The 27,093-nt window shown below is 30.8% G+C and overlaps 3 protein-coding genes across 3 annotated transcripts in view; all 3 read right to left on the bottom strand.

The window, feature by feature from the left end:
* LOC113363763 (protein dachsous-like) overlaps positions 1-1,671 on the bottom strand; it is a 180,733-nt gene extending 179,062 nt beyond the window's left edge. Inside the window, exon 1 of the mRNA XM_026606249.1 lies at positions 295-1,671. Within this exon, the coding sequence (XP_026462034.1) occupies positions 295-1,656 (1,362 nt within the window). The 5' untranslated portion in view covers positions 1,657-1,671. The remainder of the gene's footprint in view (positions 1-294) is intronic.
* An 18,717-nt stretch (positions 1,672-20,388) lies between these two features.
* Positions 20,389-21,031, bottom strand: LOC113381275. The gene is made up of 2 exons (XM_026620234.1): positions 20,903-21,031; positions 20,389-20,829 (listed from the first exon to the last, which is right to left on the bottom strand). The coding sequence occupies exon 2, from the start codon at positions 20,821-20,823 to the stop codon at positions 20,389-20,391; it is 435 nt and encodes a 144-aa protein (XP_026476019.1). The 5' UTR covers positions 20,824-20,829; positions 20,903-21,031.
* A 3,088-nt stretch (positions 21,032-24,119) lies between these two features.
* Positions 24,120-26,994, bottom strand: LOC113363264 (putative ATP-dependent RNA helicase me31b). Its single transcript, XM_026605755.1, has 7 exons — positions 26,929-26,994; positions 26,283-26,527; positions 26,042-26,120; positions 25,506-25,884; positions 25,289-25,439; positions 24,649-25,145; positions 24,120-24,408 (listed from the first exon to the last, which is right to left on the bottom strand). The coding sequence occupies exons 2-7, from the start codon at positions 26,342-26,344 to the stop codon at positions 24,245-24,247; spliced, it is 1,332 nt and encodes a 443-aa protein (XP_026461540.1). The 5' UTR covers positions 26,345-26,527; positions 26,929-26,994; the 3' UTR covers positions 24,120-24,244.
* Between the last annotated feature and the right edge of the window lie 99 nt (positions 26,995-27,093).

The raw sequence follows: 27,093 nt of genomic DNA, 5'->3' as shown, positions 1-27,093 counted from the left end.
ACCACAAATTTTTATCAAACAAATTGCATAACACACAATGAAATCAAGTTTACTGCAGGTACAGTAGATTGACAGTTTTGAAATCGGTGCCGTCCCGTAAGAGTTAAGTGTTTACTATTGTAAATAAGACAAAAACAAAATACATGATCTAATTATGTACTATTTAGTTCTGTAAGTCCCCAAGACGTCAAATTCTACAACGGCATATAAAATGAATTATAACTCTGCGACGTCAATAACGTTCTTTGGTTAAAAATCAAATGTTTATAATAATATAAAACTTTAAAGACTTACCGTTAAAATGCAGCGTCCTTTTGGCTCGTTTTCCGGCACCGAGATATTGTAGAAGGTCTTGTCGAATACCGGCTCGTTGTCATTCACATCACGCACTGTCACTAACACAACCGCGGTGGATGACAAGGGAGGTCTTCCACCGTCTTTGGCAACCACTGTTAACTTTGGCTCGGGGTTAATTTCACATTCAATTCTCGACCGCGTGCTTATCACTCCCGTTCTCGAATCAATTGCAAACCAATCATTCGCCGATTCGCTCGAATCTAGTAGTTCGTACACTAAATCCGAGTTGTCACCCTCGTCCTTATCATAGGCGGTCACTCTGATCACCGACGCTCCGATCTCTGCCGTTTCCATTACATCGGCGTGGTAGACTGCGCTCTCGAACATGGGCGCGTTGTCGTTAATGTCGGTGACTTTTAGATGAATTGTCCGCGATGCGTGCAAAGGAGGCGATCCCGTGTCAGTCGCGACGACGTTCAGCGTGTAGTCCGGTTTTGACTCTCTGTCCAGCGGTAAGGATACAATCACTAAATAGATAATATTATCTCGCGTCGTCAAACCGAATCTACCATCGCCGCCAGACAATGTCACATTTATATTAGAGTACTCCGTTTTAGAATCCGGATCGTTCACAGAAATTCTAGCTACAAATTCGCCGGGTTGTGCAGATTCGGAGATTTTTGGCGTTGCATCGTCGCTGAGAAAAATAACGTTTATGGTCGGCTGATTGTCGTTGACATCTGTTACGCGAATGGAAACGAAAGCTGTGGTTTCTAAAGGTTGCAGACCGTGATCACGGGCCACGACTACTAATTCGTGGAGTTCTTTTGTCTCAAAATCTAAGGGCTTATTGACCACGATCATTCCTGTAGATGAATCGATGCGAAACATACTGTCTCGGTCGCTTTGTCTTCTGTTTATTGAATATTCTACTTGACCATTATCACCAGCATCTGCATCCGTTGCAGATACCCTCAAAACGGTTGTACCTACAGTAGCGTTCTCGGGCACTGTGGCATGATATCTGCTTTGGTTGAAAATTGGCTGGTTGTCATTCACATCCTGAATTGTTATGTTGACCGTCATTACGCCTCTCAAAGGTGGGCTTCCACCATCTAACGCTTCTATTTCTAAGGTGTACGATGAAGTCGTTTCCCTATCTAAAAATCCGTTTATTTGTAAATCCAGATATAAGACACCATCTCGCTCTCTATGAGAGGATAACCTAAAAGCGTTATTCACATTCCCGGAGACTATGTTGTATCTTTGTGTATTAAAAACACCTAAATCAGGATCTTTTGCAGGATTCAACGTTCTTTTTACGTCACGCGGTGTATTTTCAGGAAACTCAATATCCATCGTGGGCGAAGGAAATTTGGGCGCATTGTCGTTCTCATCGAGCACTCGCACTAGCACTCGAATGTTGTCTCCACTGGGAGGAATTGCCACTAAAGAATACGATCCTCGAGTTTCACGATCTAATGGCACTTTAGTCCTGATTTCACCTGTAGTGTGCTCGATGGAGAGATCTGAGTCCACTGCGTTTCCAGGCACTGGTACTATGAGGTAAGGGGGTCCTGGAGCCTGACTGCCTCCGTCGCTGATATATCCGATCCTGGTTCCTACAGGTACGGCTTCGGATATTTCGAGTTCTCTGACTTGTTCGGTCACCGCGCCTACCAGCGGCGACAGCAACAGAAAGAGCAAACGCAGCAGCGCCATTTTAGCGCCGCTCTGGAAGATCACCGCAGGACCACGCCGGACGTAGCCAACATCACGTCTGTAGAAAAAACTCTGGAAAATTTTCGCCCGGAACGTTCTTCTTGAACGGCCAAATCTGAAATTATAAATGAATGTATGTATTGCATTACTAATAATCAATAGTAACTGATAAAATTTAAGTTATTTGAAGACGTCAATCATTATACATTGGCACTCAAAAGATGTATATTATATATATATATATATATATATATATGTGTGTGTGTATATATATATAATATAAATATATACATATGAAATTAATAATTTGCATGTGCATTAATGCAAGCTAATCGATTTAAGTATAAGGTGTCAGTTGCTTAGCATCGACTTGTAAAATAAACGCAAGATGTATAAAACCTAGAAGTAATTAATAGAGGACGAAACGGTATTTATGGCATGGGGTTCCGTTATGGGATTTCTGAGAAAACCATAAATTGTTCTTTCGCAACTATCAATTAGTTTTGTGCGAACCCATTATGCGAGGTTTTCGATTATAATTACACCTACCTATGGAAAGTCTTCGGGGAGATAATCGAAAAGGTGCTGAACATATGATGTAAAAAGCTTTAGAAAATTGCTAAACAGAAATTGATGTTCAGAAGATTATGATCTAATAGGCTCAGACGGTTAGTTGAAGCGGTCGTGAAAAAAACAGTAAATTAGAATATTGTGCTAAAATACAAATAACCAAGAACACGATCAGATTCCAATGCCCATATCAACTACTATCTACTTGTTTACTACTAGTGTTTTATTCTATTTTTCGAGATCTTTTCAATAGATTTAAATTGCGGAGTAATGGATGATGTTAATTCAGAGAGCTGACAGTATCAGTGAAACTCTAATTGAATGGACTTCGAAAAATAATCTCGACAAGGAATACACATTAACAGATGCAAATAAACATGGAGGAAGCGTATCATGGGAAATCGGAAAATTTAATACCTAACGAGCGGTAAAATGTATTGACAGAAAATGGAGAATAAATTTATAAAAATAAAATTACCTAATTGATCAATCAAAATACGAAATACTTCCATGGAGAAACTAATACAAAAATTATAAACATTGATAACAAAAGATGACAATTGATGACAAAGAGTATAATATTCAAAAATTCAAATCAATAATGTAATGTTTTTCTAAACTAAATTCTTCATGTTTCACATCTTCGAACATACTATTTATATAGTGAGTTAATAATTTTTTTCCGACAAATACTTTGACAATGTCACGGCTTTGTAAGTGCTTTATACAATAGAATGAATAATCCTCCATTTCTTTACAACCTATTTTACGAAAATATCAAAGACCATTGTGTATTTGTATATTTACAAGTTCTTAGGAATTAGCAGAGCGGTCATAAACAACCTGTTTGCAAAAATACTATATTTTCGAAAACATACTAATCGCTTTATTTAAAATAAAAAGCAATGAAACGAGCTTAAGTAGAATATTACAAAAGTTACTGATACGTGAAACATGATTAAAATGAACTTGTGTTTTTCAAAATGCATAATATTGTAAAATACGTATAGTTTTAGTAATCGAAATTTAATTACTCAGAGTAATAAAATAAGTAAGACGTATTGAGTTCAAATTAAATTTATATAAAAAATAATGTATTATTATTTATCACCATGAATAAAATATTGCAGAAATTGGTAACGATTTCATAAATTACTATTACTACTTTTGCGTATAATTAAAATTACTGTTTGATAGTAGATAGTAGATAGTTTGATATGCTGTGATTTTGTTAGTAGTCCACATGGACTTTCAGGAAGTCCTCGTAGGCGGAAAAAAATTTCGGAGTCTACGAAATGAAAATGGGAGTCCACGATAGTGGATCATAATACACCACTTTAATATTTATTCACTTAAATTATACCAACTTTAATGAAGTCATTTGCAATATTAATATATAGAATTGAAACGTGAATAAATATGTTGTTATTTTTTATAAAAATGTGTATATCGTAGCATAAGTAGGCAGTCGATTTGTAGTCGCAATATTTACTTACTTTATTTTTTTTTATTTGAAATTTTATTAATAAATGTATAAAATTAACATGTATTTTTACTTCAAATATTTAATAATGAATTTTAAAACAGAAACTTATAAAAAAATTGATATGGTGTAAATAGAGGGTCCAGGGTAAAGCACAAAGGTTTGGAATTTTATGGTTTAGATACTACACATTTTTATGGTAAATTTTTAAACTGCTCATAATATTTATCGCAATGAAAAGAACTTATATTTCTGTCAAATAGCTTTGAAACATGAAACGAGATATTAAGAATTTTTAAATGACATTATGTGGCTCAACATCGAATATAAGATGAAATGTAATCTATCAGTATGCAGTGTCTATAATTTTCATTAAAAATGATAAAAACGATGAATGTTTTTTCCAATAGTTTTCTTATAACATCTTTCTCAAGATCTCAGAATAATAATCAGCATTTTTCATTTGTCAAAATCTTCAAAATTTCGTCCTAAGCAATAATTCCCGACGGTCTCGTAGATTAATCGTAGCCCCGCATGGCGCTTCGCTACTGTTCTTCGTACGGCGGACGGACACCTGCTCTTTTTTGTAATTTATTTGCAAAAAAGAACACAAAGAATCTCGGAGACCGGTATATTTTATTCTTGTCATTTCATGAGTTTTTGTTCTCACAAAACGTCTTGAAAATATTGAGAAAATTTGTAAACAAAGGAGAGGAGAGACCGACAATTCGGAAGAGCAAATAAATACAAATATTACAAAATCGATAAGAATGATAATAATAATTATTATTATAAAAATATATGATATTTTAGCCCTAACAAATTCATTCAATCATTTTTGCATAATTCTATCAATGTATTTTAAGTTTGAGTTTTCACAACTGACTGATTTTTTTCTAAATAAATTAACATAAGAATGAAAATGTTTATGTTGATATTAGCTCCGTCTTACCAATTCGATTATTAATAGTAAAGTGACTATTCAAGCCAAATATGAACAAAAATAATCAATTTAAATTGTAATTCTTTGTAATAAAGATTTGTGCTAAAATTTATATATAAGTAAATTTATCTAAATTAATAGTTAATAAAAGGCTAGATCTCCAGAATTTAATATAGGTTCATCAATAGGCCCTAAGTCCAGTTAACCCTCTATGGGGAGAATTTTTGTTTTACATCCAGAAAAATGAAGAAGGCAAGAATTCGATAATTATAAGCCTAAAATAAAAGCTAATAAAAACAAGAAAATCTATTTAAACAAAATTTTTGGTAATAATGAATTATGTGATTTTCAAGTCACATAAGCGGCCTATATTGTTTGCATTTTTATGTATGAAAATGTTATTTCAGTTTGAAAAGTATAGCAATCGTCATAAATATTGATATTGTTTGCTATAAAAATTTGGTAAAACATCAAAAAATTTGGAATGTGACCTTAAAGTTAGGCGGGCCCATAGAGGTTTAAGTTAAGTATACAATGATTGTGTGAAATATTCATATATATCAAATATTAGAAGAAGTATGAAATATCAAAACTTTTGCTTAAGATTTGCTAATTATAATTTTATCTTTTATTGCACGACTTGTTTAACTTTTAATCTATGTGAAAATATTGATGCTCACATCAATACAATGTTTCACAAGCCCTCAAAAAACGTTGTTATAACTTCTTGCATGTTAAATCTCTGTGAATTTAAACAAAAATGGGCCCATGATGAACACTAAAAAGCACATTATTTGATTTCGATACCTTTCCATCTATAAACATTATTTGTACAACAATTGCTTTCGTAACAAAAACCGCGTGCAAAAGCCAAGATTATTGTACGATTATTTCTACAACCAAACCACAGCTCAGTGCTGCACGTACTTTATAATATGCGATACTTTAAAATTATTCACGTGAAACAAGTTTTGTTATAATTAACATTTTTCTTAACAAAAAACACGCATGTTCGAAAAATGCCCACGGAGCGATGCTTGAGCAAAGCGTATTCCCTCACGCTCAGCCGAGGGAGAGACAGTTGGCGAACTTAAATAAAAGCCCCGAGAGATATGTCAACGGGGAAGAAGAGCTTGATTTCTTTTTAATTTTGCTTGGCCAGTTTGGAATTTTTAAAGGAATTGACAGTCATTTACATAAACCACGCACGTTTCGTAGTAAATAATTCATTATTATATCAAATGCGTACCTAATGCACAATTATACAATTTGTTGATTCTTTCAAACTAGTCTACTGAATTTTGATAATTTATTAATATAGCTGTTTACGTCGTAGTAATACAATTTTGGACTTGTAATAAATATTACTACAACTTTATTTTATGTGATATATATATATATATATATATATATATATTTATTTATTGATTTTGGGAGAACGAGGACCAAATTAGGGTTGTAGGATTTTATTTTATTTTTTTGCCGTTTATATAGCTGCTAAAATAGGACATTAAACACTTTACGATGGCGTATTTAAAATATTTGCTGATTGTCATCCGATATTTAATTGAATTCAGCATTATTGATTGCTATTTCACAATATACACACACACATATATTCAATTTTTCTTTGGGATTTTGTTAATAGAGAGTAGATAAATTTAACAGAACGACTACGGTGGTAATAAAATAATTTAAGACTTAGATTGTAAACTAACTCTTTATATTTTGAGATATTTTAATAATTTATAGCATTCAGTAACGGATTAAAAACAGATACAAATTTGCATCTCTTTACATAGTTCAATCGTTAAAATTTTATTTAGTGTCATTATATCTTGTTATTTATAGATACAACGTGGTAAATTTGTTTGGACAATGCAAATCGAACATAAACGTGTACATTTTTATTTAATAACTTATTTATTTAAGAGCATATTTTTGCACTGGAAAAATAATCGAATGCTTTTAACTGTCATTTATCAAATAGTATTCAAAATTATTATAGTATTTTAATTAGGTATTAAAAAATTAAATTTATGAAGGACTCCGGAGCTTTTAACTCATTGTGTCACATGGGCTTTCGGAAACCGGGTATAAACTCACAAGAGCCAATTTCAACAGTAAAAGCGCAATTTTACAATATTGTAAATGGAATTATAATTATTTTTTTCAATTCAGACACATGCATAATTAGTTTGTTAATATAAAAATTGTAAAAAAAATATGTGAATCTCAACATACAACCGGCAAGAATTAATACGTATCGGAATATCGGTGACATATAAAAATATATAACGTATAAAATCTAATTTTGTTATATTTGTCTAAAATGTATATGATATTTTATTCTACACATAGTATAGGTTAGAAGTGCCCACCTTTCTCAAATAAAGCAAGTTATATCCAATTCCAACAAATAACAATTTTTCACTATTTCACAAATTTCAATATAAACCATATATGCACAAATAATTTGTGTTCTAACAACACGTACACAGTATTTTTTAAATTAAATCAAATCCACACTATCACAAGTTGCACAACTTGACAACAGACAACAGCGCGCACGTTTTACAAATGCCTTGTATTAAAATTCCTCTAAAACACTAAGTAACACTTAACTAAATCAATATCCAAACAGTAATAGCACAGTAATTTCAACTCAGAACCGATCGAATATGCTTGTTAAAAGTCTCAACAAGTACGTAACTTGGAGTCCTTTTGACCAAAATATTGTCGCGAAAATGATCACAAGCAGTTGCGTTGCGATACGAAAGGTAGAAACTGATCTTCGGCCGGGAAAACAGAACTCTGGAACTTGGTAATGGCTGACGCCGTTCTCCCACCTCGAAGACATTCCAAACAGGTTTGCCCGAAGAAAAGGTACTCTCCGCGGCTAAACACTGCATTCAACAATAACACAACTAACTCCAGATAGAGTCAAAAGGTATTCATAATAAATTTCGACGGCGGAATCATTAACAATGGGCAGGTTAATGAAAACGATGCAATTTTCGGGTAATTGATGAATTTTGATTTAATTCATGTCGTTCTTAGCAATCCTATGCTGCATATAAAATTTAATCTTGGATTATTTTTACATACTCATTTTCTATTAAATTTACACTCTAAATATAAATTGTTGTGCATCTCTGAACTTATCATTACGTCCAAAATTATATAAAAGAGAAACAATTTCAAATGTTTTGTAACTCATAGTTAAAGAAAAGATTTGGGATATCAATTATCTAGATTTTAGAACAAATATTAACATAAACAAAAACGTTTAGTATCAAAAAAATGAAATCATGTGCGTGCAACACAAGTAAATCTTTTGACAAATATCTTGATTATTTGTTGTTCAAAAGTACAAAAAATATCAACTCAATTTGATATTAACATAACGCGTTAGCTCAAATTAATTTAAGATTAATTTTCATTTTAAAACGGATATATTATAAATGTATTATAATAAGTATTAACAAATTAAGTGTGAACATGATATTTAATTTAAAAAAATTCAAGTTAAAAGTATCGGTTAAATTTCAAAATTATATGTACTCAATCTAAACCAAGGATAAGAAACCCGCAGCCCACGGGCTCCACGCGGCCATTTAAATTTTTCTGCGACCCCCTAAGCATTTCTAAAAGAGAATTTTATTTATTTCATCAAATTTCTTGCTTCAATAAATTAATTATAAAGTATTCTTTATTGCATTAATTTATAGGATCTTTCCTTTTCTTAATTTAGTTAAAATTATATTATAATGTTTATTAGTTATATCAAGCTTTATAAATTAATAAGTAAATAAATAAATTATTAATAAGTGCGGCCCGCATTAAAAATTTAATAAAGGTTTTTCATTCTTAGCCTAAACAATCCTCACGGCTGGGTTTTATTAAATATTTATATTGAAAATATACAATATGATATAATATAGAAATTTGATGACACATGTAAAAGACAAATCGCAGAATTTAGTGTAATGATTCGTAAACTTGCTTTATTTTTTTTTTCTCACAACCACACTATTTTTTTTTTCTAATAATTCTAGTCATAATGAAAACCTTTAGTATGTATTTATTTTATTTTACTTAGGAAAAATATTATTATTAATAAAACATGTAATTATTTAAATTTTAATTGTAAAAGCTTGTATAGAACAGCGTCAAGTAATTTGTTTATAATTATTCACATTTATAAAATAATAAAATATAGATTATAAAAACATAAACTTTTTTGTGCCATAAACCTCTTGGTTTTACCAAAAACCCCTTATTTATCTAATTTCGACCCTCAGGATACTTTTTCGTATCCCGGAAAACTCTTGAAATTGTCATGGATCCCTTGGGGGCCCACATGGACCACTTTGGGAATCACTGGCATAGGAAGAGATTATTTATATTGAAAATATGAAATATAATATAAAATTTTGATAACATATTACAGGCGTGACATAATTCGGAAATTTTTTTGATATTTTTATATTATTTCTACCACAATCTTGCAAATGAACTATTTTCTTCTAATATTTATAGTTATAAAAGACGCTAGTATGTACATGTTATATTATTTTACTCATAAAAATATTTTAATAATAAAATGTATTTCATTAAGTTTTAATTAAACAGTTTCAAGTAATTTGATACACATTCGGAATATAAAGTCATACATGATGTTTACATTATTAACTTCCCGTAGGGTAAGTTATAGTAATCGCAAAAAAATCGAAAATGAAAATTTTTATATATCTTTACGTTTCAGTGGTTTCTGAATATTATGGCATACCTTAGAAAAAATGTATGTATGTGTGTGTGTGCGTGTATGTATGTGTGTGCGGATACAAATTTTCGTCGACGATTTCGGGAACACGGATGAAGCAATTTGAATATTTCAAAAAACATTCGATTTGTATTGATAAGGAGACGTGCTGATAAGTTTTTGGCAAAGACAGGTCTAGCCCTTCCGAAGATATGGGGCAAAAAGTGCCAAAAACAGTACCTCAGTATTTAAGAGAATGGGGCGTCCGATTTTAATAATTCAAAAAACATTTTACATGTATTGACAAGATGAAGAATTGATCTAATTTTCATAAGGGCAGGTCTAGCGGTTTCGGAGATCTAACAAAAAAAGTAAAAAAAAATACCATTTGGGGGTCAAAAATGATCATTAGATCACTGTTATGCACATCAAATTATCCGATATTTTATAGAGATTTTAACAATAAGTATGAATTTTGTTTACATTGCTATGGGTTCTGTACCAATGTTTATCCGTTAGACAGCGACGCGGCGCGTACGGGCTTTATATTTTGTCTCTATGCAGTTAAAGCAGTACGATTGCTTTGAAAAAAAGTTCAAAATTTCCAAAATATTTCAAAATACACTTTTCTTCAAAAAGTCTTTTTTTTTTCAAAAAAAGGAAATTTTTGTCAAAAATTTATAGTTTTTCAAAAATCTTATTTTTCAGACTAATTTTTTTTTTCAAAAATATTAATCTTTTAAACAAAAAATAATTTTTGGTACGGGAAGTTCCAGCAATTTGCCTTAAGGCACTATGCCTTAATTGCCTTAAGACAGAATTCCACTTACAGCTAGTTTTTAAATAACTAAAAAATAATCTTAAAATGCAATTTTTTTAAGTAATTTTAAATAACCTTTAACCGTTTTCTAGGTGTAAGCCTCTCTATATAGTTCGATCGAGTGTTTATCCGCGCAGGGAGTTTAACGCGACAGAGCGAGAGAAGTCGTCGGCGGGAGCGAGAGACGAATGAAAAATGCCGACAGGTTGCCGTATAGATACCTGACTCCGTCCATGTAGTCGTACCTGAGCCTGTGTCCGTGTTGAAGGTACGTGGAAGAACCGTCCGCGAGAGCGGCCTCTCATATAGACAAGGAACTGAACCTGAGATATTTCAGTTCATCTTCTAGATGACTGCCATTATCTTTGATTAGGACACTCACGTGGAAACAGGGTAAGTGTGTACCAGAAATCCCAGGGAGAGAAGATTAAGGAAAGTGGTGTGCCAGAAGCAGAATAGGAAGTGATTTCATCAAAATTTTATCAACGTGGTCAACATTGCCAAATATCGCTCGAAATAATGAACTATATTTATTTTGTCTCAAAAATCGAACTTATGTGGTTCATAAGAGTAACTAGTTAGTAATTAAACAATGGACAACAAAATATATCTATGCTACCTTAGTCAAACTTTTCAAATAATTTATCTTCTATGATACAGCAAAATTAAGTCAATACTATTTTAACAACTATTATTTTACCTTTATATCTATATTGGCTGATTATTTGCTTTTTATACACAGTTATGTTTTTTGATCAAGAATTATCGCCTAATTCTTACTAATATTTTATTTTTTTAACTTCCCGAGAATCAAAATTAAAATTTTTTACATTTCTCGACGTTTTGAAGATTTCAGAACATTTTGGCATACTTCAGAAAAAATGGATGTCTGTGTGTGTGTATGTATGTATGGATACAAATTTTCAGTCACGTTTTCGGGCGCACGGATCAACCGATTTGAATGGTTCAAAAAAAATTCGATTCCTATTGATAGGGAAAAGAACTGATTAGTTTTTGGCAAAGGCAGGTCCAGCCGTTTCGGAGATATGGAGCAAAGAGTGCAGAAACTTTTTGAGAGAACGGAGTATCCGATTTGAATGATTCAAAAAACATTCAATTAGTAATAATTGGGAGAAGTGTTTATTAGTTTTTGGCAAAGGCAGGCCCACCCATTTCGAAGATACGGAGCTAAATATGTAAAAAATGGCAGTTTTTGAAAGAACTAAGCGTCCGATTTAAATGACTCAAAGAACTTTCTGCTTGTCTTAACAAAATAATTGATTTTGGAAAAAAAAAAATTTGTATCAACATTTTTTTTTTCAAAAAAAAATTTTTTGTATATCGAAAATATTTCAGATTTTATTTTTAATTTTGACTCTAGTTCTACTTTTAAGCAAATAATTTCAACTTCGCAATTCAGTTTATATAATTCTTATAAATCTTGGACAATGTTACAATAATAATAATAATCTATTTGAAAACATTTAGTATTCCTCGAACATTTCGTTACGGTACGGGAAGTTTCAACAATTTGCCTTCAGGCTCGATGCCATACACCCCGCTAGTTAATTCTTACAATCATCACTTTTTTACATGTATAAAGTATATTCTAAATTGGTTGATTCAATGATACAGGGACAGAGAAGAATGAAATAAGAACTCTTTTGCACAAATGCAAAAGCCGTCCCTCTCGGATCACCCAAACTTGCTCGCCAGAAAACTTTCTAACAATTATACTAGGATCAGATTAAAAAGGTTTGTTTTGCATCAATCATCCAAATCACTAGATAAGGTCTTCGACTAATCACTGGCAATGGTCAGATGATTTGATTTTTTTTAAAATCTTCTGTTCTTTACCAAATTTTTTACTAGTTGACCGTCCCGGAACAGTTGTAAACAATATTTAATAAAAAAAATTCATGTATGAATCAATATAAATTGCACATTGAAATTTAGACTTGACAGGAATTATATTTAGTTTTTGTATGACATTGCGCATCTATTGAATATGATTTAAAATAATTTGAGCTTAATAAAAGCCAAATGTAATAATTAATTTTATTGATAATTACTCCTTCAAGTATAAATAAGGGCTCGCCCGTAGGTAAGCGGTTAAGAGCGACGGGACTTGTTTCAGAGATCTCGGATTCGATATCCACTTCGAGCAGCCTGTTGTCAGGCAACAGTGACAACGATTTTCACTTGAAAATATAGATAGCAATATGTTTCCAAGTGAAAATAGCCCTCACCCGGCATTGTTGCACCATTAAAATGTCAGCCCTATTAGATTAATTCTAATAACAAAAAAATCATCAAATATGGATGGATAAACCACTGGGTTACCATATAAAAAATACGAAGTAAGGAGAAGTTTCAGGCCAACAACTCATAGAACGTAAGGTTATGATTGCTGTTCAACAATAATTGAAAAAAAAAAGTATAAATAAAATAAATTTAAGGCAAACTGCTGGAACTTTCCGTATTGTAATAATGTTAGAAAAATAAAAATAAGAAGTTATCAATAAAAATTGGTCAAAACAACTATTTTATTAAAAAATAATTGCCGAAAAAAAATATTATTTCTTTATGAGTAAAAATATATCTTCCATGTTGTGGTTTAAAAAAAACAATCAAAATAATGTAAAACTTAAAATAATTGATATAATTTAAAAAACAAATTATTAAATATTAATCGTCAGTCAGATCACAATCAATCTAGCTATAGTTTAGGATAAATAATAAAAAAATATTTCCTTGTATTTGAAATATACTTTTATTTGAATCTACGACTTTTATTTTCATTCAACAACTCAAATAACTAAAACAATATATTGGCACATATGTTAGAAGGTAGGAATCTGACCAGCAGCAGAAATAGAATATTTCGGACTCCGTTCTAACGGAGTTATGAATTCCTGAGTAGAAATATAAAAATGGAACCAGCGGGTGGCAAACGGAAGTTTGGTGTCAGAATTAAGGTGCTTCGAGGTGCTCACGTAAATTGGAGTAGCAAAACGTTCGATGGTTCATGAGGGAAGGGAAGACAAGTGTCGGCGGGTATATGTTTTGCGCGAGTCAATGACACACGGCCGAAAGGCGGGCGTTTTGTTGTTTATTGCATTGTCATCTCAAATAAATACGACGCGGATATGTTAATCATTTCGCCTTCATCGATAAATCCTAAGGCGACTTGCTTTTCGACGATATTAGTGATGAGAATATAAACGCTGTCGAAGATCTGAAACAAGCATTCAAAATATTGGGATTAAGACAACAACGACACTCATCGTAAGGGTAGGGTAGCTTAATTGTAAGTTATTAAGTAAGAAAGTGGAATTAACACGATATGAATTTTTTGAAAATAAATGTAGCTATTAATGTAAATGCATGTTGATCAATGTTCACAAATGCATATAAAACAAATTGCATAACATACACAATAATATAAGTTTATACCAGGTACTTTCTCGTCAGAATTCAGCATTGAGTTGCTGGTATATTATATTCAATCAGATAGTAATACCGGGTGGCAAGGTTTAAGCACACATTAAACACATAACAAGCATATTTTTATATAACACTGTTATTGCTTTATTCATATTTATTTTTGGGCTCGCCTGTAGGTAAGCGGTTAAGAGCGAAGGGACTTGTTTCAGAGGTCCCGGGTTCGATACTCACTTCGAACAGCCTGTTGTCAGGCAGCAGTGACAACGATTTTCACATGGAAATATAGATAGCAATATGTTTCCAAGTGAAAATAGCCCTTGCCCGGCATTGCTGCACCAAAAAAATGTCAGCTCTATTAGATTAATTCTAATAACAAAAATCATCAAATATGGATGGATTAACCATTGGGTTACTATCAAAAAAAATATAGAGTAAGAAGAAGTTTCAGCCCAACAGCTCATAGGACGTAAGGTTCTGATTGCTGTTCAAAAATAAAAAATAAAGCAAGCCAAAATCAATTATAATAAATATTGTCACACTTATTCATGCTATGTGAATAAAATTATTTTGTAGTATATTCAGAAGCTTCGTTCAACGTTCAGTTCTGAAATAAAAAGAGCCGAAAGTAAACTACAAATGTCCAGCCAAGTCTAAATTGTATGTGCAATGTTCAAAAATTTGCCTTCTTTTTTACTAGAAATGAAAGCTAGAACTATAGCCAAAATGCATGGATTTTGGAATAAATTTTTGTTATATTTTATTGATGTTATGCATGAATTAAGACTATGTTAATACAGATGTCAATATCAAATTCAGATCTATACAAAATATATACGTACGTATATATACGAGTACATATTTATTACATATTCATAGAATATTATTGAAATAATAATTTTATACGAAAACTCGGTGCTGAATGGTTTTTGCCAATGACCGGTTCAGCCGTTCCAAAAATACGGGTATGTGAGATCAGAGCGTCCGATTGGAATGATTCTGAAAACATTTTATTTGTATTGACAAAATGAAGGACTGATGAAATTTTTGGAAAGACAGGTCTAGCGGCTTCGGAGATCCAATGAAAAATGTTAAAAAATGCCATTTTGCGATCAAACATGATCATTAGACATATGCACATCAAATTAACAACCATTTTATGGAGATTTTAATGATAAGAATAAATTTTGTTTACATTTCTATGGGTTTCGTGCCAATGTTTTTCCGTTATATAAAAAAATCAAACTTTCCAAAAGAGTCCATTTTTTTCAAGAATTTTAAAGATCTCAAAAATCAAAAGAGTTCTAAAAAAAATTGAATCTTTTTAAAAAATTTAAATTTTAAACATTCTAATTTTTGGTAATGGAAGTTCCAACATTTTGCCTTAAGGCGCGATGCCATGCACCACTAATTATTAATATCGTAATCGAAAAACTTGCAGAAAAAATCTGAACGTTTGTATTATGGATGTTTTAATATTGTCTTAATTCTATTAAAAAACACTTGTTGAAATTTATTTGATTGCCGACAGCACTAAAATTTCTGCCAGCTTTATCCAAATCCCTTGTAAGATTCGCTGTGTCGGGGAGGGTCCCGTGCGCGTATATAATTATAATCCTGGGCTCAGCGCCGGAATGCTAACGTTGATCCTTTGGGGTATGACAAAAATAAATAGTAAGAAATAATAAGACTAATTTAAGGATAATCATACAAGATTTATCAATTGCTTTAATAGTTGGGAAAATTATACATATTGTAAGCTCCTCTTTCTATATGTGTTCATGATGACCTGAACTAAAACACTACTTTCAATGACTTTATCCAATACTTAACTCTTTAGGGACGGCTGTCCACCCGAGTGGACAACGTACTGTATTAGGGTATCTGTGAGGAACAGACTATTTTATAAATAATGACTCAGTTTGCATCGAAACATTGAATAGATTACATATGGCAGTGATAAACTTAGTTATTTTACAAGTATTTTTAGCTTTTTCTTTGCTATATAGACTTTTTTTAAATATGGCAAAACGACCGAGCGTTTTCAAATATGGCAAAACGACAGGTGAATTTTGTAAAGTAAGCAGTAGAAGAAAAAAACAGTCTTGTAAAACAGTGGGGAGGTGATTTTCGAAAATCTCATACACTTTCATCTACATTGTTCTCAGGCAATATACTGACTAATCATGTTATAAATGCGAGAGAAAGAAAAAAAGATTGTATTATCATATAGGGCAAATATATCTTCCAAGTGTAATCTTACAAATATCTACAACGTCTATTTTAGTCTATTGCCGTAGCAACTAGTTAGCTCGTTAAACTTAAAATATTTAAATATTTATTGTATTAATTATGTAATATAAGGATACTTATTCTTGACACATCACCTTCAGTAATTGTCAAAAATTTTAGCTTCATGTATGCTATGATAAATAAAATAAAAAATTAAGATATTATAATATAATTTCGACATATGATTTTAAAGAAAAGTATCCTTTCAGAGCATATCTGCAACAAATTTAAAATATAATCATAATTGAAAATAGACCTTTCAAGAAAAGACTACCATTGGATTATAATAGAATTTATAAAAATAACTTAAACAAAATAGCTTATTGAACAACTAACTAATTATTTTTGATTGCTGTTCAATAAAATTTAAAAAAATGAAAAAAAAGAATTTCGGAAACATCTATGATTTGCAGGTCAAGTGCATTCAATGGAGGACAGAAAGTGGTATTTTAGAGGCGATGAATAATTATAGTAACTAATAGGATGCGAGATAATTTATTGTACCTATTTACCAAAAAATAGATTAGAATTAATTTTATCCGCAAAATTTAACTACTTTTATCTAATTTCTCAACAAATGTGTGAATATTTTTGTATGTATACTTGCAAGTCTTTATTTTAGAAGCAAATATTACGCTGCTGTTAAATTAAATACTATAAAAAAATTACTTTAGTTACTTATTATGAATAAGCTTCACAAGACCTAAAATATATTGATTATTATTGATTGTGGTTTGGTTATAAATAAATAAATGCTATATAATGAAAACTTAGAAAACTTGAATTAAAATATATGCCTACCTTGTATATTGCTTCTTAAAAATGAAAGATTTTCATTTTAATATATTTTTTCCTCATTGCAGACAAGCCTATCGAACAAGGTGATCTCCAGTAAAACATAGACACATTTGAACACACCTGAAATATAAGAAATTTTTGATTAAATTCATCAAATTTTGTACACATAATTAATTAAAAATGAATAATCAAAGTTATTCAAATATAAGAATTTTTTGATTAAATTCATCAAATTTTGTACACATAATTAATAAAAAATGAATAATCAAAGTCTCGTTTTGGTTAAATATTTTTAATGAGTTTCGGTACGTGTTGGCTTGACGAATATATGAATGTTAATAGGATATTTTTATCTTTTATCAAATCTACTATAGCACGGCGAATATTAAAATTGATTGTTATATTTAGTGAATTTCTTTGGGCCTCTTGCCACAGCACTATGGAAGACGAACCCAATCCGCGAGGAACATCGACCGCCAATAAAATATAACTAAGAGATGCATACATATGCAAAGGAGATGAATCGTTTTGTGGCAAAAAATAACATAAATAAAACTGTGCCCGAATCTCTGTTACACGTCCGAAGTAATTAAAAATAATGTGAACAGTTTTACAATAAGCGAACTTGTAACGAAGAATGCCAAATTTATCTGTGTGTGATGCTTAACTGATTAACATTTTATGCCCTGCTATATATTTCAATTTGATAACATCTCTATAAACGAATGATTTTTAAGGAAATAATCTCCAATCTGTAACCGGATTTTCTATATTCGGTCGAATACGATTATTTTAGTGAATTTAACAGCACTTTATGAAAGCCATTAAACTTGTAATGTGCGTAATTTGAGAACTTTGAAAACGAACAAATCACATATTTTTTGTTAAAGCATATCAAAGAAAACGGCGAATAATTGGCAGTTCAAATTTTATTTAAACTCGAAAAAATTATATTAATTATAATTTTAAGAATATGAACACACAGACAGCAACAAGTTAAGTAAAACTCAGAAAACTCTCTGAAGGGACATGACAGTTTGTATGAATAATCCTTGTTTTTTAGGTAAAAAAAATAATAAAATTATATATATATATATATATATATATATATATATTATCTGTATTGATTAACCCATTCGAGAAGGCGATTTTTTTCGAACGCGGTCCCCAGGAGCAAAAGTTCTTTTTCTTCATTGTTTTTATTGTTCATTATTAATAAAAAATGCTTGTTTACTACGGAAATCACCCAATTCGTAAGCAAATTTGTATAAATAAGATGATTGCACGCCGTGCGTGCAACTCTCTCCTCAAAAAAATTTTATTGCAAAGAGCGGTTTGAATACCATATGTAAGGTAAAACATTTATTTTAAAAATGATTAGATGATATAAAATCGTTATGTTGCTTTCAATAATGAAAAACAGAGTATAATGCAAAGTAAATTTTCAAGAAATAGTAAAAAGTCAAAAAAAAAGGTAAATAATGAACAAAATAATATAAACAGGAAATAAATTATTTCTTACATTGTTCGTTTTGGCGGTATATATAGAAGGCGATACTATAGCTATTGGTGATAAATTTGCAAAATAGCATTGCATATCATGGTTTTTACAATGATATTTTCTAAAAATGTAAATTTCGAAATTCCAAACAAAATTGTTTGGTTCGCAATAAAACCAATGCCAAATTTTGTTTTTCTATGCTTTACAGATATTATTAATTTAAAAAAAAAATCATTTCGACGACTATTTTACTCAGAATAACTAATAATAGCTCATTATTATTATTGTACACACGGTGTGCAACCGGTCTTACTGCCTCGGAAGGCAATTGTACATACATTGCGCAATCGGTCTCGAATGGGTTAAACTCGTCAAAAAATCGATACTTACTTATCACACACAGTTATGAAAAAGCCAAGCACAAGAGTTAATTCCACTAACATGAAACTGATGTCCTGGTTTCCTCGAGACTTCGAACATGCGACGCTAGGACCCGGGTGCATTCGGCGCACCCGGGTCAGCACGCCTTTGTTCTTGTCCCTACCGAACGCAGAAACGAAGTGAATAAATTTGTTCGACCTTTGCCATAATAACAAAAAAATATAGACTCACAATGCTGCATTGTATAGATAAGAACTTCGGTTGGTAATCTAACCACATAGATAAAAGAAGAGTAATTGCCCTCTTTTGGTGAATTTGATTTTAATTTTTTTGAAAACTTTTTGGCAACAGGGTTGGCGGTATTTTGTACGCACATTCAAGCTTGTTAACTCTTCTTAAATAAATATTATGTAAAAATCATAAAATTATTAATAACTAGCTGTATTCTGCTCGCCTGGAAAAAATTTAGATAAATGTTTCGAGGTTTTTATCATTTTCACGTTAATTGCCATTTATTTTCAGTTTATTGAAAAAAATTCTGTATACAACATTTTTGGCCGCTCTCAAATAGATTTGACTTTTTTTTAATCAGTTCCAGCAATCTGCCTCAAATCATAATGCCATGTCCACTTGTGTTGAATGTTCAGTAATAAGCATCCATACATATGCATAAATATATAAATTATGTGGACCGTTGTACCTTCTGTTCTTAAATTAACTATATTGCAAATGTTGCAAGACCTCATAATCGGTGTAAAATTAAACAGCAAAAAATATACTTCACACATTATTCAATTCAATTGTAATTAATGTTTAATTACACTGAAAAGCATTTACATGGAATTATATCAAAATGTTATCTGAAAACTATTTTTTTTTTGTAACACAGTAAATCATTTTGAATAATCACTGACAAATATACTTCTCGGCATATGTTAAACAAATTGTATATTGGGAATTTCAAGCACATGTCTAAACTGTTGCCCTTCAACATTTTACCACTTTAAAACCGCTCTTCGGAATTATACTTTGAATTAACATTTTAACATGACTGACTATCCAGGAGAACATCTTTTTAATTTACTAAAACTACATGAAGGATAATTAACATATGATCTCAAACTGATTTCCAAAATATTTTGTCACATTCCTATAGTATTGGAGGTGCTAATTTTAATAAATGCTAATAAATCCACCTTTTCTACCAATTAAAGACACCCAAGGTATATAAAATCATGTGATCTTGATGCATATATTAAAACAAGAATTAAATATAAAAATGCATTTAATGTCATAAAATAATTACTAGCAAATTAATGAATATAACTAGTAATTGTAGAAATTAATCAACCTATGTTTAAAAAGAATAATACTATAAGTTTTGTACTACAGGCACATCACTTTCACCGACACTATTAGAATTGTTTTGTGAGTTTTTTTGCATTTCTTCCAGTTTCGTTAATATAGCATTGTACTTGTTTTCTAGATCTGCTGAGTGTGCTTTCCAGAAAGCCGCTTCTCGTTGAAATTGCCAAGCTATAATAGTATGGTAAGTATTATCCCAGGTTTGTGCACAACTTCGGGTGCTTTTTTCTGCACTTTTAAAATTTTCACTCAATTCTTCCGTTTGTTGGTTAGAAGATTTATAACGTTTATTATTTTTATTTCTACGATGTAATCCATTGCGCTTTCTTTTCCTGTTTTTGCGTTTATTTGATGAGTTAGATTTATTAGACACCAGATTATGTTTGCTTTCTAATGAACTGGGTTTCTTTTGGAAAATGATATTTGATTTGTCCTTATTCATAGTGAACTGATGAAATATAAGGAATATTAGTAAATCGTATTTGTAGTAACAATATCTATTGAAATGTGTATTTACATACCTTGCTTTTTTACAGAATATGTTAAAAATTTATTACTTCACTTATTTTGTCTCTTGACATTTAATTTGTGTACTAACAAATCTGACATTTTGTTGATGTGCCATCTGTAAGACACTCTTTGAAACACCGAGGGTACACTAAGCACGCACGCAAACTATATATGAATATAAAATGTATAGTAAAAATTGCTGGAACTTCCCGTACCGTAACGAAATGTTGGAGGAATATTAAACGTTTTCAAATAGATTATTATTAATACTGTAACATTGGCGAATATTTATAAGAATTATATAAACTGAATTGCTTAGAACTTTAGCCAGAATTAAAATCAAAATCTGAATTATTTAATTCTCAAAAAAAAAAAAAATTTGAAAAAAAATTTAAAACTAATTTTTTTTTCCAAAAGCATAATTTGGTTAAAACAATCAGAAAGTTCTTTGAATCATTCAAATCGGACGCTTAGTTCCCTCAAAAACTATCATTTTTTGCACATTTAGCTCTGTATCTTCGAAATCGCTGGACCTGTCTTTGCAAAAAACTAATCACCTCTACTCCCAATGATCACAAATTGAACGTTTTTTAGATCATTCAAATCGGAAACTCCGTTCTCTCAAAAACTCAATTTGTCACTCTTTACTCCGTAACGGCTGGACCTGCCTTTGCCAAAAACTAATCAGCAGATCTCCTTATCAATAGGAATCGAATGCGCCCGAAAACGTGGACGAAAAAATGCGGACATACAAAACACACACATCCATTTTTTCTGAGGTATGCCAAAATGTTCAGAAACCTTCAAAATGTGAAGATAAACAATCTTTTTTTTTTATTTTTGGCCCATTACTATAACTACCCTACGGGAAGTTAATAAGTATTCACAAAAAATATGATAAAGAAAATTAAACCTTTAAATAGAGAATCAATTCAAAGAAAGTGAAAATTCTGCAAATTAGAGAATCAATTCAGTAAACCCTCTGTGAAGTGCAAAATACATTAAAACAGAGTAAAGCATATAGTCTAGAAGGCAGCAAACTATTCAACTAACCTGTTTAAATCAAAGCTAGAAATTTTTAAATGATATTTTATTGTCGGTCCATTAAGAAAATACCATTCTGGCAGGCATTTCGTGGTTGCGTCATCTCTTTAATTTTCGAAAATGTCAAAAAAAAAAGAGTTTATAATCTGTTCCAAAATGGCTCAAATTTTGTGGGCGTATTCTTTTAACTGTTCAGAAAGTATATGTAAACAGCCGTTCTACTAATATCTGTTCTGTTTGTACATGGGGGTAAAGCCCCTTGTCTATGATGGTTCCATAAATATGCCACAAACACAGACAAAATAAGAAGTTATAATTATATAGAAACTTACAATTGGTAATTTTCTCTTGCTTAGTGGATTTTGAATATTCATGGTCATATAATTCATGCTTGATTCAAAATGTTTGAGCTAATTTCCAAAAACATTCTCGGTGATAATTTGTTAAATGCTGAAAGATAATTTAAAAAATGTTAATGCTGTGGACAGCTTTAACCGAAATAAATGGTAAGTTTATAACAAAAACAAAAACTTCACACAAAACTGGACATATGATAAAATAATCAGAATTGAATTCTAATTTTATGGCATTTCCTCACCAAGACAAGGTTATTGAACTATATGAACTATATGCTGTTCTCTTGCTGAAACATGTTTAGGAAAATTATTTGTATGATATTTTGAATTGCAATTAATTTTCATTAATAGGACATCTTGCAGACACCTGGAATATGACTGATTAACAAGTAAAACAAAGAAAGTTTTGTGAAGACAAATTTATTGAATATAATTTGAAATTTATTTGAATATAAGTTTGTATCTACTAATCTTTTAAATTAACATATTATGGAGCATTAGGTACAGATAGCTGGATTGAACAGGTAAAGCAAAACAAAAACTAATTTATCAGATATAATCTAACATATTAACTGCAAGAGAAAAGTCTTCACAATTTTTTTTTACATTTTTTTTACTGGTAAACAGAGTCAAAATATTTAGTAGTAAAATAAGTATTTGAAAATTATTTGAAAAATACCCAATCACAAATTTTGAAATAAAGTTGGAAACGTTTCGATTTTAACATAAGAGTCGAGACAAAAGGTATTTGAAATAAAAATTCGAAAGCCACATCTTATTGTGTTAAAGATTGTGAAATTTTCAAAAAAAAGAATCAGATGTGGACAACTTCTTCCAACAGTCTAATTAGGTGCGGCACTTTTTTAAAATTTTTATGCTTGATGTTAAAGCTTAAACATCTAATGTATCAATATTTTTTGTTGTAAAGCCGCTTTATATATTAACACATTAGGTATGAATCTCCGTGATTGCCCAGTGCATGGAATACATTTTTAAAAGAAATGTATTCCATGCATGGATAAAATTTCAGAATCTGCACCGTTAAATTATATGCACAATACTTGAAATTTAGGTAATGAAAATTGTCGTTTGAAAATTGAGTTAATGTACAGATTCCGCAGTTTCAAATACAAAAAAAAATAATTATCTTCTAGTAATAAATAATAAAATGAACTAAAAAAAAAGAATATTGCAAAAATGTTTCAACAAAATGTCTTTAAATTTTAACATGTTCATAACATATATGAACAAAATTCTTAAGATATTAATTTCGATTTTGACACCCCATATACAACTATTGAATTTGTATGCAGCCGGAGATTCAATATTACAGGTTGGTTGGTCGCAACATGCATACAGCATACAAATTATATAGTAGTTTTTAATGGAAGTGAACACTAAATAGAAATTAAAGTTTTTCTCTCAATTTTTATAAAAATAAATTTATAAAATTCCGCTTTATATGAATTGCTTGTTTGAATTACAATTAGTTTTAATTTTGTAGTACGTATTTCACAAAAATCTTGCGAAACTTTTCACACATAAATCATAAAAAATTGTATAGATATAAAATATTTAACAAAAATGTATTTTTTCATTCAAGTTCCTATTTTCAAAATAGGAATATCAACATAATAGACTCATCCTTAGCTTATAATGTTAATTTCTGTAACATTCATATATGATTATGGGGTATATTATACATCTTTTATGATTTATGTATTAAGCATACGTTCGTTCACGGATTCTTAGAGCTAATTTATATACACAGAGTCCGATAAAACAATATCCGAAACACCAATCACAAATGTGATTCACTAAATATTAGTTATGTTTAAGATTTGATTTTATCATGTGTAAAGTATAGATACCTCTCACTTGATGTTTGTGTGTGCACTTCACCCACAAAACTTGTTTGTAAATTGTTTCTTAAACTATATGTACACTTAACATTTACTGGCTCACATTTTCTTCAATCGGTACATCTCCTTCCAATTTGGCAACATAGAGAGATGGGTCAATCACTTTTGGAATCGGCTTAATCTCAGTGCCCAATTCAGATTCAATGCGATGCAAGGCAAATCGGTCCTCATATGTAATGAGGTTTATTGCAATACCTAAAAATATAATTCATGAATCAATCTCATGAAAATATTTAAAACAAAAAAAAATTGCAATGTAGATGACTACATTAGCAAAGCAAAACAAAATTCTAATTCTAAAGAAAACTGATTAAGATGTATTTGAACTTTATTCAGAATATTGTATTGAGGATTCAAAATTTAGACAGCATATTGCCAAATAGTGGATAAATAAACTAAGACTTGATTCTATAATTGATGTGAATCAATCCATACCTAAGTGTCCAAATCTGCCAGATCTACCAATTCTGTGCAAGTATGTTTCAGCCATTTTTGGAAAATCAAAATTTATCACAACATTCACGGCTTGTACATCAATACCACGTGTGAAAAGATCTGAACAAACCAGGTTACGGCATAAGCCAGAACGAAAGTCATGGAACACTCGGTTACGATGAGCCTGAGCCATTTTAGCATGTATGTAGTAACAGCAATAACCTAATTCTGTAATCTTTTTTGCCAGCAACTCTACACGTTGAGTTGAATTACAGAATATAATTGATTGATTTATTTGTAATTTTGAAAACAGCGTGTTCAAGCAATGAACCTTTTGTCTTTCTTGTACAAAAGCATAATATTGGGTTACACCCTTTAATGTAAGTTCTTCCATAAGATTGATCTCATATGGTTCTTTAAGATGCTTTTCCATAAATTGTTTCACACTTAGTGGAAAAGTTGCTGAGAAAAGCAAAATTTGCCGTTCACGGGGCAACCTATAATGAATGAAGTATATTAAAAACTTGATGGCATTGCATTAGAACTTCAAAATTTATACAAGAAATTGGATTGAAAAATTGAATTTTAAAAATGTAATAGTTAATGAATTTACAGTTCATAAAAATATCCTGCCACTCACCTGGATATAACATGGTCAAGCATTCCTTTAAAATCTTGTGAAAGAAGTTTATCAGCTTCATCCAGCACAAGCATTCTACAATGTTCAGTATTTGCAACTTGTTTGTCCATTAAATCCAGTATACGTCCAGGAGTAGCGATTATAACTTGAACTATATTAAAAAGTTCACCATTAGTAAATTTGAAAAGTTAAATATTGAAAGTAAAAAATTCATTACCTTTCTGGTAAATTCTCATGATATCATCCCTAAGATTTGTTCCTCCAGTAGTCACCATGACACGTATTTCCATATGTTTAGCGAGTTCTATACATATCTGTGAAGTCTGTAATGCTAATTCTCTAGTCGGTACAATTACTAGAGCTTGTATACAATCTTTTTTAGGATCAACTTGCTCCAACACGGGAATGCAGTAAGCACCAGTTTTACCCGTACCATTCTTTGCTCGAGCTAATATGTCTTTACCAGATAAAGCAATGGGAATAGAAGCTTCTTGTATAGGAGATGGCTTTTCCCATCCCTTCTCGAAGATACCCATTAAAAGTTCACGTTTTAAACAAAACTCTTCAAATTCATTTCCTCTCGTGTCAGTAACATCCTGAAATTAGGCAGAATTAAGAATGGAACAAAAATAAATGAGTAAGTAATTATTGAAAATTATTATCAGAACTTGATTATCATTTATATTTAAATGAAGGGGAATCCAAAATATCATCATAATCTAAAAAAAAGATAACATGGATCTGAATATTTACACTTGTTTTAATTCTCCTGTCCTTTGGGGGTATTTTAAGTTTGGATTTCCAACCTAAGTCATCCATTTTTTCTAAATCCCTATAAGAAATACCATACATTAGTCACATGTAAGATTTAACATTAATTTATGGCACACCAATATTTTATTCATTACAAGTATGAAACCACATTCATGAATATCAGAGCACCACACACAATCTTTTCACATGATTCATCATAGAGATATAAGTATCAACTTACCCTTTATTATTTTGGCTAAGATTGTTCATATGAATTGAACTTAAGTGAGTTTCAGCAATCATATTTTAAAGATTTATAGACTAGCTAATTCTCAGATTCCCTGAGCACTACACTTTTCCCAATATTCTCAAAGTTTAGGTATACTTTTACCTACACTAACGTCATAAATAGTCACTTTGTATTCACTAAATACACGTTTATTTTGTAAGTTCAGTGTAATTTTAATATTCACTGTTTACATTCATCTGAAAAAAAGAACGGTAAGCAATTAGATTACACATCCACGTTTACAGTTACTTTAACATCATTAAAAGAAAAACTGACATTTCTGAACACCAAGTACAACAAACGTCGATAATAGAATTTGCACAAAAACTGACAACGTAATTAAAATTAAATCAGCACGTGGTGATAAGATCTTCCAACAATCTATTAATAATGAAACGAAGATAAAATAAGATATAAACAAGAATCTGCGTAAAAACATTTATAAAGATGGCTGTATGCTTAGAATGTAGTGCAGTAAGACACAATACATTGTGCAAGTTACTTAAAAGCACCTCCCGTATCTTTTAGAAAAATGTGGATGAAACTAGACCGTAACAAGATGGGAATGATTTGACAAAGATTATTATTGTAATCATACCTGATTGTAATTAATCCACGTTCTCTCACGATGCCAACGACAAAAGTAATACTCCTCGATTCTGCGTAATGGCCGACAAGCCGCAAATAATCACTTGGACGAGATGCCTGGTAGCGCCATCGTTCGAAGCGACAAACTCGCGAAATGAAAACCGCCAAATTTGAA

Source organism: Ctenocephalides felis, unplaced genomic scaffold (assembly GCF_003426905.1).
Source record: "Ctenocephalides felis isolate EL2017-DRISC unplaced genomic scaffold, ASM342690v1 CF-g0.4_SCAFFOLD_00845, whole genome shotgun sequence".
In the NCBI taxonomy this organism is placed as follows: domain Eukaryota; kingdom Metazoa; phylum Arthropoda; class Insecta; order Siphonaptera; family Pulicidae; genus Ctenocephalides; species Ctenocephalides felis.
Note: the sequence above shows the minus strand (reverse complement) of the source record. Positions and strands in the feature narration are given on the sequence as shown.

Excerpts from the sequence above, each read along its gene's own strand:
- LOC113381275 (XM_026620234.1), bottom strand. The coding sequence starts at position 20,823 with ATGAATAAGGACAAATCAAATATCATTTTCCAAAAGAAACCCAGTTCA.
- LOC113363264 (XM_026605755.1), bottom strand. The coding sequence starts at position 26,344 with ATGATTGCTGAAACTCACTTAAGTTCAATTCATATGAACAATCTTAGC. Across the intron at positions 25,885-26,041 it reads ACAGGAGAATTAAAACAAGT|GATGTTACTGACACGAGAGG; the intron begins GTAAATATTCAG and ends GCCTAATTTCAG. Across the intron at positions 25,440-25,505 it reads CATGAGAATTTACCAGAAAG|TTCAAGTTATAATCGCTACT; the intron begins GTAATGAATTTT and ends TTTTTAATATAG.